The following is a 17,020-nucleotide window of genomic DNA, read 5'->3' as shown; positions in this document are numbered from 1 at the left end:
GAAACAACTGCAAACACCCATTAATAATCAGAACATTAAGTGTATGAAGTATGAATCTAGGAATATTGGAAGCTTTATAAATGAAATGGAACACATAAAGATCATTATTGTAAGATGATTAATAAACTGAAATGGAGTGATACTGGTCATTTCATATTAGACAATCATAATGGTTAACTGTGCCAGGAATGACAAATTGAAGAGGAATGGCATCACATTCATTGTCAAAAAGAACCTTTCAAGATCTATTTTGAAGTACAATACAAAGCATACAAGAAAGATCCTGAGAGAACTGTGAGGTTTCCTACTCCCACAAAAATTTAAAGCCTGGGAAACCCTGTATAGGGTCTCTATGAGTTGGAACCGATTCCGTGGCACTTAGCAACAATAACAAGGAAGACCAGTTAGTACTAGTTTTATTCAAATTTATACACCAACCACTAAAGCCAGTGATGATTAAATTGAATAATTCTACCAAGTTGGTAGAATTTCAGTCTGAAATTGATCAAACATGTAGTCAAGATGTATTGATAACTACTTGTGATTGGAATGCGAAGGTTGGAAACAAATAGGAAGGATCAGTAGTTGGAAAATATGGGCTTGGTGATAGAAATTATGCTGGAGATCACATGATAGCATTTTACAGGACTGATGACTTATTCATTGCAAATACCTTTTTAAAACAACATAAAAGTTGACTATACACATGGACAAGGAGCTCTGGTAGTGTAGTGGTTATGAATCGGGCTGCAAACCTCAAGGTCTGCAGTTCGAAACTACCAGCTGTTCTTCGGGAAAAAGATGAAGCTTTCTGCTCCTGTAAAGATTTATAAACTCGGAACCCCTGTACAGGGTTGCTATGAGTAGGAACCAATTCCACGACATATAACAACAACAACATACACATGGACAGGAGCTCTGGTAGCATAGCGGTTACAAGTTGGGATGCTACCCTCTAAGTCAGCAGTTTGAAACTACTAACTGTTCTGTGAGGGAAAGATGAGGCTTTCTGTTCTCAGAAACTCTGTGCAGGGTCACTATGAGTCAGAACCAACTCCATGGCAAACAACCACCACCACCATGCACATGGATATCACCAGATTGAATACACAGCCATCAAACTGACTACAGCTGTGTAAGGAGACATGGAAAAGCTCCATATCATCAGTCAAAACAAGGTCAGGGTCAGACTGTGCTCATTGTGCAAGTTCAGGCTAAAGCTGAAGATAATTAGAACAAGTTCTGGAGAGTTAAAATATGACCTTGAATATATCCCACCTGAATTTAGAGACCATCTCAAGAAAAGCTTTGATTCATTAGACACTAATGACTGAAGACCAGAGAAGCTATGGGAGGCTATCAAGAGCATCATACAGAAAAAATACAAAAGATCACTAAAAAGGCAGGAGAAGGAAAGAAAAGTCCAAAAATTATGTCAAAAGAGAATCTGAAGATTGCTCTCAAGTGAATGGAAGAAATGAGGAAGTCAAAGAACTGAACAGAAAATTTCAAAGGAGAACTTGAGAAGACAGTCAAATGTTATAATGAAATGTGCAAAGACCTGGAGTTAGAAAACCAAAGGGGAAGAGCACATTCAAGCTGAACGAACTGAAGAAGTAAAGTGCTTAGAGAATATTAACTGAATATGGGGAGATGGGAAGGAGGACATTCAGTTCTTAATTAAGCATTCATCATTGCTTAATCTTCCATGAGCAATAACAGTTTTAAAATATAATCTTTAGATTAATTATTTTGCTCGAGGCACACTATTTTCGATGATTTCAAATTATAAATAGCTGAGGATGGGGTAGGAGCAGGCAAGGTAGTGTAGTTTCAGAAACAGAATCACGTTGCCTGGCAGTGATGACATAAACCAAAGCAAACCCAATGCCATTGAGGATATTCCAAGTCATAAGGACCTTGGAGGACATAGTAGAACTTCTCCTTAGCATTTCCAAGACTATAAATCTTTACAGAAGCAGACAGCCTCATCTTTTTCCTGTGGAACTGTAGGTGGGTTTTAACTGCTAACTTTTCAGTTAGCAGCCCAATAGTTAACCCGTTACTTCATCAGAGTTCCTTTGGCAGTGATGGCTAGACTCTTTCATCCTTGGATTGAGGGCTCTTTTGTTGTGTGCTGTGGAATGGTTTCTAACTAATGGCAACCTTATATAGGGTTTCCAAGGCTGAAAATCTTTAGGGGAGCAGAAAGCCTCATCTTTCATCTGTGGAGCGGCTGGTAGTTTCGAACTGCTGACCTTGTGCTTAGCTGCCAAATGCATAACCCACTACGTTACTAGGGTTTCTTTAGGACTCATATGCATGTGAAAGTTGGACATCAAATAAGGAATATTGTTGAAGAATTAGTGTATTTGAGTGTTGGTGTTGGAGAAGAATATTAAAGTACTATACACTAACAGAGGAACAAACCAATCTGTGTTGAAAGAAGTACAGCCAGAATGCTCTTTAGACATCAAGATGGCGAGACTTTGTCTCTCATACATTGAATATGTTATTTAGGAGGGAGCAGTCCCTGATAAAGGACATCATGCTTGATAAAGTGGAGGGTCAGAAAAAAAGGTGGCGACCCACAGTGAGATGGATTGGCACAGTGACTCTAGCTATGTTTTTTTTTTTTTTCTATATTAGAAGCCTGGTGGTATAGTGGTTAAGCACTTAGCTGTTAACTGAAAGGTTGATGATTTACACCCATCTGCTGTTCCAAGAAAAATGAGGCACTCGACTTTTGTAAAGAATCCCCCTATCTCATGGGACATAGACCAGTTCTTCAGCTCATTTGACTCATTCAACCTGAACATATGCTTCTACTATTGGTTGATAAAATTAAGATTAGGAAAGGATTTTACATGAAACCATAGAGCCAAGAGTTCAGGGCTAAACCCAGTCTAACAGAATTCCAATAGCTAGGGATGGGGCTCAGGAATCCATTCTAACAAGTACCGCCCCAGGTAATTTTGGCTAAATTCCAGGTTGTGAGCCACAGTGAGCTGGCCTATTGCTTGGCAGTCTTCAGGTTGACTCCTGCCATGTTAGACAGGCAAGCTCTTATTGGATCAGGGCCATTGATATTACCCCAATCCCCAGGCTCTCCACTCCCAATTTGTGAGTGCTAACTAGAATTCCTCTTGATACAATTCAAGTTAATTTTCTCTTTACCACTCAGGGCAAATAGAATACAATAGCATACATCCCTCTTGCATCCTATTGTGATATTAGAGAATGATAACACAAGAATGCCACTTCTTTTATACTTTTGTAAACTGCAAACTATGCTCGTTGGAGAATTAGAGAGGTAGGGTTGATATGACAGTTTCCTGTCTTAAAATCGTACAGAAAATGCCTGTGTATTTTTGTTTGTGCAGTGTTCAGTTAGCAGTGATGGCTGCTGGTCTTCAGAAAGGTATAATTTACTTCCAGATTTTAGGAGTTGCAACTCATGCAGGGCATCCCCTATGATGGAAGCCAGTCAGCTTTTATGGACTTCAATGCTATTTGCTTCAGTACCCTTTGAAATGCTGGGTCAGTTCACTGAGCTACAGCATACAATAATAGCACATTTTTATAGGAGTAGCTTGTCAGAACAGCAACAACATGTGATACATAAAACCAATAAACACACCATGTCTACTGATTCTATCCCAGTAACCAGGATAAAGCAATAAAATTGACAGCAGCTATCAAAAAGCTCCCTTTCTGAGTCTGTGGGGGTGAATTTACAGTTGCTTAAAACAGAGGGGCTGTCACAAAGCCTTAGATCAGTGTGGAGTTATGGAATAGGAAGTTGCATTGCATAGAAGGAGAGCATGCCTGATGTATGAAAGCAAGCTAGGTACCCTGTAGTCTTTGTTGCTGTTGCTGTGTGCCATTGAGTTGGTTTCGACTCACAGAAACACTATTTAGGGTTTCTGAGGTTATAATTATTTATGGAAACAGAACGTCTCATTTTTCTCCTCCAATGTAGTTGGTGAATTCGAACTGCTGATTATGAGATGAGCAGCCCATACCATGACTCCTTATGTGATGTAAAATCTGCATCAGAGATGTTCTGAAGAATGGTTTTGCATTTCCAAATTGTTATCATTGCACCAGTCAAGCCATCGTTGTTAAATTTGAGCTCATTGCTGTTGTCACTGCGCCAATCCATCTCATTGTGTGTCTCCACCTTTTTTTCTGACCCTCCACTTTATCAAGCATGATGTCCTTTATCAGGGACTGCTCCTTCCTGATAACATATTCAACGTATGAGACACAAAGTCTCGCCATCTTGGTGTCAAAAGAGCATTCCGGCTGTACTTCTTTCAACACAGATTTGTTTGTTTCTCTGGTAGTCCATAAGGAGCTCTGGTAGCGTAGTGGTTACGAATCGGGCTGCAAACCTTAAGATCAGCAGTTTGAAACTACCAGCTGTTTTGCAGGAGAAAGATGAGGCTTTCTGCTCCCATAAAGATTTATAGCCTCAGAAACCCTGTACAGGTTGCTATTAGTCAGAACTGACTCCATGGCACATAACAACAACAACTGGTAGTCCATGGTACTTTACTATTCTTCTCCAACACCATAACTCAAATACACCAATTCTTCAACAGTCTTCCTTATTCACTGTCCAACTTTCACCTGCATATGAGGCTGTTGAAAATACCATGGCTTGGGTCAGGTGCACTTTAGTCCTCAAACTGACATTTTTTGCTCTTGAACATTTGGAAACATCTTGTGAAGCAGATTTGCCTAATGATGAGTGTTGATAGTGGACCCAAGCAAAATGAAGTCTTTAACAACTTCAATCTTTTCTCCATTTATCATGGTGCTATTTATTGGTTCAGTGGTGAGGATTTTTGTTTTCTTTACACTGAGGTGCAACCCATACCAAAGGCTGTGATATTTTAAGTCCTCTTTGCTTTCAGCAAGCAAAGGTTTATCATCTGTATCTCACAGGTTGTTAATGAGTCTTTCTCTAACCCAGATGGCACATTTCTCATAAAATCCATTTTCTTAGATTATTTGTTCAGTATACAGATTGAATAAGTATAATTAATGAAAGAATAAACCATGGCACATACCTTTCCTGATTTTAAATCATTCAGTGTCCCCTTGTTCTATTTGAACAACTGCCTCTTCATCTTTATGTATATGAGCACATTTAAGCGTCCCAGAATACTCATTCTCCACAATGTTGTCCATAGCTCATCATGATCCTCACAGTCAAAAACCTTTGCATAGGCAATATAGCACAAGGAAACATCTTTCTGATACACTCTGCTTTTAGCCAAGATCCATCTGATGTCATCAATAATATCTCTCATTCCACATTCTCATCTGAAGCTGGCTTGTATCTGTTTTTGGATTGTCTTGAGCAAAATTTTATTTGCATGTGATATTAATGATGATGCTTTATGGTTTTCACATTCTGTTGGGTCACCTATCTTTGGAATGGGCACAGGTATCGCTTCCAATCAATTAGCCACGAACCTATCTTCAAAATTTCTTGGTATAGATGAGTGTGTGTCTCCAGTGCTGCATCAGTTTGTTGAAAATTTTCCATTTATATTTCATCAATTTCCCAAACTTTATTCTTTGTGAATGCCTTTAGTGCCACCTTGGACTTCTTCCTTCAGTACCATTGGCTCTTGGTCATATGTTACCTCTTGAAATAAGTTGAACATTAGCCATTTCTTTTCAGTACAGTGACTCTGTATTTCTTCCATCTTCTTTTACTTTCCGCATCAATATTTTGTCCATCGAATCCTTCAACATAGCAAGCAGAGACTTGAATTGTTTCTTCAGTACTTTCAGCATGAGAAATGCTGAGTGTGTTCTTCCCATTTAGTTTTCTGATTCCATTGCTGTGCACATTTCATTATAATACTTTAAATTTGTCTTCTCAAGCTGCCCTTTGGAATTTTCTGTTCAGCGTTTTTACCTCCTCAATTCCTCTGTTTACTTTAGCATCTCTATGCTGGAGAGTAAGCTTCAGAGTGTTTTCTGATATCTATTTTGATATTTTCTCTCATTTTGTCTTTTTGATGGTCTTTTGCTTTCTTCCTGTAGATGTTCTTGATTTCACCCCATAATTCTTCTGGTTTTGGTCATTAGTATATAATGCATCAAATCTGTTCTTGAGATGATCTCTAAATTCAGGTGGTATAATGTTGTTATTGAGTGCCATGGAGTGGGTTCTGTTCACAGCGATCATGTATGGGTGTTCTGAGGAGTGGCTCGTGGGTTTGAAATGCTGACCTTGTAGTTCAAACTGACCATACAGTCCACTGCATTATCCTATCCACCAAGTAGGATATGCTCAAGGTATATTTTTGCTTTCATGAATTGTTTTAATCTTCTCCAGGTTCAGCCTGAATATGCATAAGAGCAATTGGTGTTCTATTCCACAGTCTGCCCCTGGCCTTATTTAGGCTGATAATATGGAAGTTTTCCATTGTCTGTTCCTAAAGATATATTCACTTTGATTTCTGTGTGTTCCATCTAGTGAAGTCCATGTGTAAAACAGTCTTTTATGTTGTTTGAAAAAGGTATTTGCAATGAATAAGTCAATGGTCTTGAAAAATTCTATCATGTGATCTCCAGCAATGTTTCTACCACCGAGGCCATATTTTCCAACTACTGTTTCTTCCTCTTTGTTTCCAATCTTTACATTCCAATCACCAGTCATTATCAATACATCTTGATTGCATGTTTGATCAGTTTCAGATTGAATAAATTGGTAGAATTCCAAAGTACACATTAAATATTACAAAGGGTAGTGTGGACACTATCCATCTGAAGGTTTGCTGTATTATGTGTTGCTATGATGCTTCAAACTCTGCCACTGGTATTTGGAACACCAACAAGGTAGCTCCTGGTTAACAAATTTCAAAGCAACTCCCAGACTAAGACCAACTAGAATAAAGGTGTGGTGATCCACTTGGGAAAATAAGTCAGTGAAAACCGTGTAGTTCACAAGAGATTAATCATTTTTAGAGCTGAATGATAAACCCCTGCTTTGGATGACAAAATGGAATCAAGCATGTTAGTGATCATGAGGATGCTATGAGGTTGGGACAACATTTTATTCTGCTGTACACCCCAAGTTTGAGTGTACTGAACAGCAACTAACAACAATCACGTAAGTGTGCTATGGGATGACATATTGTTAAGTGCCACCAAGTAGTTTTTGACTGTACAGAGTTTCTGAGGAGAGGCTGGTGGGTTTGAACTGCAGACCTTGTGCTTACCAGTCCAGTGCTTACCCTACAGTACCACACAAGTGGTGATATATTAGCAATGAATATTTCCCATCTCACCTTAAATCTTGACGGCAGTGAAAAATTTCAATTTGTCAGTATTCACAGGGAACTCAGTGAGTTGGTGGTGGGTAAGAAAAGATTTTTAGAGTATGGATGAATAAAATTATCATTAAGAAGAGAGAGAGCTCTGATTATAATATATGCCACTGAATTCTGAATTGCTCAATTTAAAAACAGTTAATTTTATGTTGCAGAGCAGTGAATTATTTAATATGTTTCTTCTAGCCATATCTTTGTATCTCCCATCAAAATCTGGCTTTTTCCTGATGGGCCTGAGAAAGAAAAGGTAGGAGAAGATGCTGATGGATTATGTCATTCCCTTGTGAGCGATTACTAACAAGACTAATTGTGATTGCAAAAACTTGGAAATATAATGAGTGACTTGGTCAACTTTGCCATCCTGCTGGTAAAAAATGAGCCCTTTTGGTGATGTGAGTGGACTTTGTGCTCCTTTGCTGCCCACCTCTGTCTGACCTCTGGTTCTTGGGACTTGAGCCAGCAGCTTCCGCAGTCTTCCTAGTGTGGCACTGTCGGATCAGCACGGGATTTTGAAATGACAAGGTCTACAGTTCAAACTTACTAGCTGCTCCTTGGAAACCCTATATAGGGTTGCTTTGAGAAGGAACCGACTTGACGGCACTTAACAGCAACAACAACAGCTTTGTGAAATCAATAGTTTGATTCTGTGTGAGTGAAGAGAATCCTCCAGTCTGACGTCTAAACTACAGATTTGAGACTTTCCAGCCTCCACAACTGTGTAAGCCATTACGTTGATGGCCCGTGAGCTCTATGAGATGTTGAAAAGAATTGTGGGACTCTGGGATGTGGGGGAGAATACTGAGGGGAGGGATAGTGGTTGATATCAGGGATCATGGAATGGTAGTCCTGGTGTGGTGCTGTGGGTTAATGCGCTGGACTACAAGGTCAATTTAAACTGCAAGGTGGGGGGTGTGTGTGTCAAGCTTACCAGTTACTCCTCAAAACCCTTATACAGGGTTGAGTTGTTATGAGTTGGAACCAGTTCAGTGGCACTTAACAGCAGCAACAGCACTATAACAGTGGTATAGGAGTCTTGGTGGGGCTCAGTAGGATAAGCAGTGGACTGCTAACCACATGGTTGGTGGTTCAAACCCAAGAGCTATTCCTTGGAATTCTATACAAGGTTGCTATGAGTCAGACCTGAGTTGACAGCGCTAAACAACAACAATAATAGCACTTTAGAAAAGTCAGACATTTAGGATGTCTTGGAGTCCAGGCTGCAAAGCCATTTGAACTGCAAGTTCGGGAGTTCAAGTTCACCAGCTGCTCCTCAGAAACCCTATACAGGGTCACTATGGGTCGGAACTGACTCAGCGGCACTTAACAACAACAACAATAGGGGCCAGTCTCATGTTGATGCTTCTAAAAGAAAATTATTATTACATATGTGAATTCTACCATTAAAAAAAAAAGAATAGGAAAGAATTTCACATGGAATCAGTTGGCTGAGAAGCCAGAACAAAACCCAGCCCAACAGAATCTCAACACCTAGAAGTGTGACCCAGGAAAGAGTGAAGGTGGATACGGAAGATGAGGGTGGTGAAGATGGGTCTGTGGACAGAATTAAAAACTAGTAAAGGAGCTCTGGTAGCATAGTGGTTACGAATCGGTCTACGAGCCTCGAGGTCAGCAGTTCAAAACTACCAGCGGTTCCGCTGGAGAAAGATGAGGCTTTCTGCTCCCATAAAGATTTACAGCCTCGGAAACTCTGGGTAGGGTCGCTATGAGTCGGAACCAACTCCACAGTACATAACAACAACAACAATGGAGTCCTGGTGTGGCGCTGTGGGCTAATGTGCTGGACTGCAAGGTCGCTTTGAACCTCAAGGTTGGCATTCAAACTCACCAGTAGCTCCTTGGAAACCCTATACAGAGTCATTGACTCGACAGCACTTAACAAAAACAGTAACAAGAGCTCTGGGGGAGTCCTAGTATGGCACTGTAGGATCAGCAGCAGACTGTTAACTACAAAGTCAGCAGTTCAAAGCCACCAGTTGCCTCCAAGAAAACCCTATATGGGATCGCTGTGAGTCAGAACTCACACAATGGCACTTAACAACAACACAAAGGGCTCTGGGAAAAGTCCTGTGGCCAGTGGTTAAGAGCCTGGCTACTACTAACCAAAAGGTCAGTAGTTTGAACCAGTCAGCTGCTTTGTGGAAGAAAGATCTGATGGTCTACTTCTGTAAAAATTACAGCTTTGAAATTCTACTTCTTGTTAGTGTCATAGAGTCAGTTTTGACTCATAGAGACCCTCTATATGGTTTCCGAGGCTCAGCTGGTGGGTTTGAACTGTCAACTTTGTGGTTCCCAGTCCAGTGCTGATCCTACAGTACCACACCAGGAGGCCTTGGAATCCTTTTAGGACAGGGTTGCTATGAGTCAAAAATCAACTTGATGGCAATGTTTTTATGTTGTTGTTGTTGTTATTTAAAAGGCTCAGAGAACTAGGACAAATGGGAGAAATCATTAAACCACAATATGCTGAATACCTACTATGTCCCAGTCATGTTCTAGGATTGTTGTGTGCCATCGAGTCAGTTCGAAATCATAGTGACCCTGTATAGGCTTTCTGAGATGTGACTGGTGGGTTCGAACCACCGACCTTGCAGTTAGAAGTCTAGATTGTTGTTGTTAAGTGGCATCAAGTCAGTTCCAACCCATAGCGACCCAAGAACAACTGGTGGGTTTGAATTGCCGACTTTGTGGCTAGTAAGTAATCCAGTTCTTTTCCTACAGTGTCACACCAACATTCTTTTCTGCTATCCTGCCTAAATTCTCGTAGCTGAGTAATTCCTGGCAGTGTGGGTTGGTAGGGTCCGTGGAACACGCACTTTCTAACTTGGGAGTATTAGCTACCTGAGCTCATTCAACTCCAGCTACTTTTGGGTCCCCAGACCAAGGAACCTTTTCTGTAGCAGCAATTAGGAAGCACTCTCTGCTTTACAGATTATCAAACACTGACTGAGTTAGCTATGACCATTTATGCACATTAGGTCCACTTTTGACCCAAAACCCAATGAGGAAAGGCCTTAAGTACTGCAGATTCCAGGCGCAGCTACGCATGTTGCTTCCTTTAAGATGACTGCTCTACCATCCTAGGCCCAGAAAAGTAGTAAAGGTGGCCAAAGAGATATGTCCCGCTTGCTTCCTATTTCCAGCCAAAAATCCCCTTCAAATGTGTCCTGAACAGCCTACCACATTAACGCCCTCTCCATCACCTCAGGAAAGCATCTCCCTTATCACACACTTGTATCCTCACATGCTAGCAGCTAAAATAAGTAGCACACCTGCTCCATGTTAATTGCTTAGCTTTCATTTCATTAGCAGAATAGGGCTCAACTCTCCTGTCTCACCAGACACAGGCCCCCCAGGACACGAAGGGATATGGTACCCATTCATTTGTGTACATGCCTTGGAACTGAAGGTAAAACTAGTAGAGCATTTACCAAATTGAAAAACCAAGCCCATTACTATTGAATTGATTCTGATTCAGAGAGACACTATAAAGCAGATTAGAACTGCTCTTTATACTTTCTGAGATTGTTTGAACCACCAATCTTGTGGTTAGCACCCCAATGCTTAATCCTAATCTGCTGTACCTCCAGGGTTCCTTAGAATATTTCCAGGGAAGGTTGATTCCTTGACTTCATTGCTTGTTTCCTTGTCTTTCCTGCCTTTCCTCTGATAAAGAGCTAAATAGGAGTTGGTCATCAACAGATTTCCACTCTGTTATTCCCAACATTGCCCCTCAACCTAGGATTTACTTCAGATTGAATAATAAAGTTGATCACATTTTACTCAGGTATTCAACCAGAATTTCTAAATATAAATCACCATGAGATTGCTGTGAGCTAGAATTGACTTAACAGAATTAACATCAACAGCCTAAAATTGGTTCTAGACTTACTCAAGGTTTATAAGTGCAACAACATCCAACTACAAGAGGTCTAATTTCCCTTGTCCAGCAGTTCAAACTTCAGAAGCTGGGTTCTTCCATGAGTGTGACCCTTCAGATCTTGGGAAAATCAGCCATAGCATTGTCCCTTCTCTGTCCTCTTTATTTATCTGCATTCAATTGTCCTGTCCCCTCTTGCTGGTACAACCTTTACTGACACCCCACTCTGAACATAAATGGTTTCTCTCTAAGCCAGCATTCTTGCATTGCTAACAGCTAGTGTGCAGGGATGTATTCTTCTAGCCATTTTTATTGTAAATGTGTGTCTCAAATGTTCTCTGAGGTAAATAGGCTTTTGAGGACAGCTTGGAAAGCAAGCCCCACTTATCTCATTGACCCTAGGCCCAGGGAAAAGAGGCTTCCCGGGTCCACATGAGATAAGCATCTTGAACCACAGCCCACCTGGAAGGTAGGACCTGTAACATAAGAGGAAGAACACCCAACAGATGGGAGTTTCCCTGGCTCTGAAATAAGTGTAGCAAATGTGGCAGAAATCAAAAACCTCTGCACAGGAGGGGTGTCTTGATTTTATTTTATTGCAACTATTTGTGCCCCAGGGACATTGTAGAGACATGGGGCACCATGAGTCAGATTCGACTTCATGACAAACAACAAAGGATTAAAAAGGTTCATGGATTCTGTTTGATGGTAGGATTAATTTCCCAGCCTTTTCTTTTAAATTCATTGTGTGTTTCTTTTTTCATTGAAAATAAACATTGACACATTGTCTCCAACTAAGTTCCCCTGTGGTTCCATTACTGAGAACCCAGAACCCTGCACAATGCCTCTATAGTGGGTCAGAGACAGTGAGTGGGATAGCTTCAATACTGCCAACTTGTGGGGTTGATGATCTCCTTTCAGGAACAGGGTGAGGGGTGCCGGCAGGCATTTCTCTGAGTGGAAGCAAGAGGGCCTCCTGACGTGTTACCCTTCTTGCCTTTCAGGACCACAAATCCTCCCTCAATTTCCATCACCTTTTATGGAAGGAAATGAACTCTCTCTCACACAGCCTGGTTTGACCCCAGTCAGTTTGCCTGCAATTGAGGCTTATTAGAAGATGCTTATATGAGTAAAATGCTCAGAAAAGCCCAGTGAATCCTTGCCCAACCGTATGGACCAGTCTGAAAAATCTGATTGAAAACAGACACGAGTTCTTCACGTAGAACCATTTTGTGAAATGCCTTTATTTGCCTTTTCTGGAAACTTTTAGCACTAAATGTGTTGGTATTTCCATCTAAGAAAGAATTTAACTGAAAGAATGAACAGAATGCTAAACAAGAATAAAAATACAACAATAAAGAAAATGCCCACAGCTGTAATTCTGCAGGACAGTTTGACATCACACAACTTAACTCCCTTTAAAGTCGGGGGAGTTGCACACACCATCTCCTCCAAGTCCTCGAATTTTTGCAAGTTTTCTTTGAACCACTTTAAGAAATGAATGTTAGAACAAGTGCAGTCCAGAGGGTTGTAATTTAAATTAATGATGCTCTGCTGGGACAAGGTGGGTAAAACATGGAGTGGCATGATGCTAATGCTATTGGCAGCCAGATTGAGGTAAGTCCCCTTAAAATGGTGAAGAGCACTAATGCTGTTCCCGGTTAGGTTGTTGTAGCTTAAATCTACATGAAGCAGTTTTTCAAGGCCCTGGAAAGCTTGCTGGTCTATGGAGAGGAGGTTACAGTATGCTAAAATTAAAATCTCCAAGCTGCCTACTGTCTGAAGTAGGTTGGTCTTTGGGATATTCCCATCTTTAAAGTGATTTCCCTGTAAATTCAGAAGCCGGAGATCAGGCAGACCTGCTAGAAGATGCGGATTGCTAGTGTCAAGGAGACAATAAGACAGATTGAGAATCTGCAGGAAATGGAGATTCTGGAAGGGACTTTGTGGAACGCTAACACGCAAATGGGTAACCGCCAGATCCAGGAGTTCAAGTCGAGGACTTTCTCTAAAAGCCTGGCTCTGGAGTCCAAGGGGCTTATTGTAGCTCAGGTTCAGGTATCGCAAGTGAGATAAGTTTCTGAATTGAAGATTGCAGCAGTCAGAATCCTCAATGTAACTGTGACTTAAATCAAGGTTCTGAAGATTTTCTAGTCTTTCTAAACAGCCAGCACCAAGGTCGAGTTTGTTCTTGTTGCCTTTTATGTAGAGGTGTGTAAGAGAGGGGAAATTGGCAGCATTTATTTGACACAACTGGTGAAATTTATTTACATTGAGAACTAATTTCTTAAGTGAATTCATCCCCTCAATCCCAGAAGGTAGATCTTGCAAGTGAGTTGCTGTCAGATCCAATTCCTGAAGTTGGGTGAGGCACTCAAAGGAGGCAGGTGAGATGTCAGAGAAATAGTGATTCTGTAGGTTGATACTCTCAACAGACATATTACACAGTCCCTGAAGCATGGCTGAAGTAATGTCTTGGTCCTCTAGGTCTTCAAAGGTCCCAAGCCAGAGAGACTGAATAGTTGAGTTCTGGAGACCTTTGAATATAACAGACAAATTAAAAGTCCCTCCGAAGTTCAAAGTTTGGAAGCTTTTCAAATGGAAAGCTCCTGGTTCAATACCTTTAATGTCATTTCCAATGAGGTTAAGGCTTAGATTTGTGGCCTTCTTCAGAGAGTCCAGGTTGTTTTTAGTGAGGTAGTGTATGGCATTATTCTGAAAATCCAGGACTTTCAGATTCTGTGATGGGAAGCTTGTTGGGAGTTCAATAGAGGTAAAGTGATTGCTTCCAAGATACAAACTTTCCAAGTTTTCCAGATTGTGCACTGGGATAAACTCAAGATTGGAAATTCCTGTTTGGATGAAGAAGAGATGCTTCAAAAACTTGGGGCCATTAAGTGATGTTTCTGCCATGAATATCAGAGGATTTCCTGTCAAAATAATGGTGTTCAGTTGATGATGACTTTGAAACGTGTCTTCATGTAACCAATTAATCTGACACCTTAAAAAGATAATCATATTAAACAACAACAAATTAGAATAATGAAAATACAAATTTTCATAATGACCTATGCCACAATGACATGATGATGAAGTTACCCTATGCATTTAGTAAAAATAGTACACATACACAGTATTATTCAAAGTCAAGCATAAAAAATCACTCTTTATTACCCACAGGTGGCCCCAGTTATATTATCAATGAATAGCTTCAGTTTGGAATTATTTTCAGATATTTCATCTCTTTTGACAGAATACTAAGACATTTGTGTCTGTAATAGAGGAAACAATAGTTTGATTGTAGGCAAAACTAAAAATTATTTACTAGCTTAAATATCACATGAGATAAATAATATATAAGGAATCTTGAGTTAGGGTGGGGAAAGATGTCAGGCTATACAGACCCTCTACACCAAAGATATGGAAAATGAAATGAAACAGATGAAGAGGGTAATGCTAGAACTTTGAGTTTCAGATGCAGAGATAAAGAAATGGATTGAATATTTACTAGGAGAAAGAACTGAGCAGCTGCAGCAAAAAAAACAAACAAAACAAACAAACAAAAAAAACCCAAACAAAAAATACAAACAAGGGGGAGTGTGAATGACTCCTGAGCTGTGGTTGCCAATCAGACCTACCAAAGCCATCTTGAGCATTTGTGAATGACTTCAGATAGAAGAAAACATATTCATGTTGCAGAAACCTACCTGTGACTTGCAGAGCCAAAGGCGTGATTTTTTTTCTCTTATTCCCCACATTTCCACCAGAGACAAGGCTGTTCTCTGCCTGCATATACCCCCCTAGGGACTCTCCCTCAATTGGAGCTGCAGGTTTGTGAGTCTCCTTGAAGGAGACAGGAGCTATCCATAATAACCTCCGTTGCCTGGGCCCTGCTCCAAATCTGCAAAGATGACCCTGGCCAGCCCTGGATTAGGTATGACTAGAAAAAGTGGCTGAACAGACACATAGGGGAGAGAAAGAGAGGAAAAAGAAAAGAGACTGGTGATTTGTGCAGGCTGGACAGGTGCAGCAAGGTCATTTTGAACTTTCTCAGGTGACTGTAAAGGCAAGAGGCCACTAGGTGGTGCACAGGCATATTGCTTATTGTAGAGAGACAGTCATTGCCTGGTTTTCTTTTTCTTTACTATTTTCTTTGTTTTGCTGGTTTGTTTGTTTGTTTCCTTCTCTCTTGCATGTTTTCTTTTCTTGCCTCACCCAACAGGAGATGGCAACTGCGACTCTACAGCCCAGTCATGGCAGTACACCCTAAAATCCCATCAATTGGGCAAGAGCCAATACCAGTTGCTATCCACAACCAACATCAGCTAAATCCACCCTGAACTGAACTGTGCTAACAGAGAATGGTGTATCATCTCATCTCCTGATCATACCCATTAGGAGGCAGTTGGTGAGTGCCTAAGAAAAACCAATATACAATTTTCAACTTAATACATATACAACATCACCACAATGTCTCAAAAGCACCACCACAATGTCTCAAAAACTGACATTTCAGTTCAAATGACAAACAAGACACAGTGGCTCAAACAAATGACCAAGAGGCAGAGCTAGAAATGGTTTTGAAGACAAAAAAGCCACTGAAACAAACTGAAAAAAATTCAGGAGAATAATATCTAGGTACCGCCAAATGATTGACAGAAAGGCCGAGGAAAATAAGAAAGAATTCAGAAAAATACTAAATTAACAACCAAGCAAAATAGATAAAGAATTGGAGACAATATAAAAGCTACAAACAGAAATCCAGAAGATTAATACTAAGATATTAAAAATGGACAATACATTGAAAGGGCAAAGCAGGAGATTTTAATAAATGGAAGCCTGAGTTAGTGAGCTTGAAGATAAATTTCTCAATAGTAGTAATCTAGAGGAACAAACAGAAAAAAAAATGAAAAAATCTGAAGAAAGCCTAAGACTTATGGGAGATAACATGAAGAGGAAAAACTTTTGGGTAATTGGAATTCGAGAACACCAAAAGACAAAGAAAAGCATAGAAAAGATAGTCAAAGAGCTGCTGAAAGAAAATTTCCCTACTACGAAAGATAAGAAGATAAACTTTGAGAAGAGGAATGAACCCCAAGCAGGATACCCAAAAGAAAATCACCAAGATATATCATAATCAAACTCTCTGTAATCAAAGGCAAGGAAAGAATCTTGAAAGCAGCTTGGGAAAAAGGAAATGTTATCTACAAAGGAAAAGCACTAAGATTAAGGTCCGATTTTTCAGCAGAAACCATGCAGGCAAAATGGCAATGGGGAGACATATACAAAACTCTGAATTACAAAAATTGCCAACCAAGAATCATATGTCCACCGATAGAAATTCTAATAACATTCTTTAGAGAGATGGAAAAACAATTACAAACTTTATATGGAAAGGAAAGAGACCCAGAATAAGCAAAGTACTGCTTAAAAAGAAGAACAAAGTTGGAAGCCTCTCATTCCCTGATTTCAAAATTTACTACATGGCTACAGTGGTCAAAACAGCCTGGCACTGGTACAATAAAAACTACATAGATCAATGGAACAGAATCAAGAATCCAGAAATTAAACCATCCACATATAGCCAACTGCTCTTGACAAAGGGCCAAAGTAAATTGAGTAGGGAAGACATAGTGTCTTCAACAGATGGTGCTGGCAGAACTGGAAATCGAGATGCAAAAGATTGAAACAAGACTTTTACCTCATGCCTTATAAAAAACCAACTCAGCATGGATTAAAGACCTAAATGTGAATCCCAGAATTA

At 40.2% G+C, this 17,020-nt stretch overlaps 1 protein-coding gene across 1 annotated transcript in view; it reads right to left on the bottom strand.

The window, feature by feature from the left end:
* Window positions 1-12,528: 12,528 nt before the first annotated feature.
* Window positions 12,529-17,020, bottom strand: part of CD180 (CD180 molecule) — a 32,305-nt gene continuing 27,813 nt past the window's right edge. The window contains exon 3 of the mRNA XM_006870974.1: window positions 12,529-14,257. Within this exon, the coding sequence (XP_006871036.1) occupies window positions 12,529-14,257 (1,729 nt within the window). The remainder of the gene's footprint in view (window positions 14,258-17,020) is intronic.

Source organism: Chrysochloris asiatica, unplaced genomic scaffold (assembly GCF_000296735.1).
Source record: "Chrysochloris asiatica unplaced genomic scaffold, ChrAsi1.0 scaffold00157, whole genome shotgun sequence".
NCBI classification, from domain to species: domain Eukaryota; kingdom Metazoa; phylum Chordata; class Mammalia; order Afrosoricida; family Chrysochloridae; genus Chrysochloris; species Chrysochloris asiatica.
Note: the sequence above shows the minus strand (reverse complement) of the source record. Positions and strands in the feature narration are given on the sequence as shown.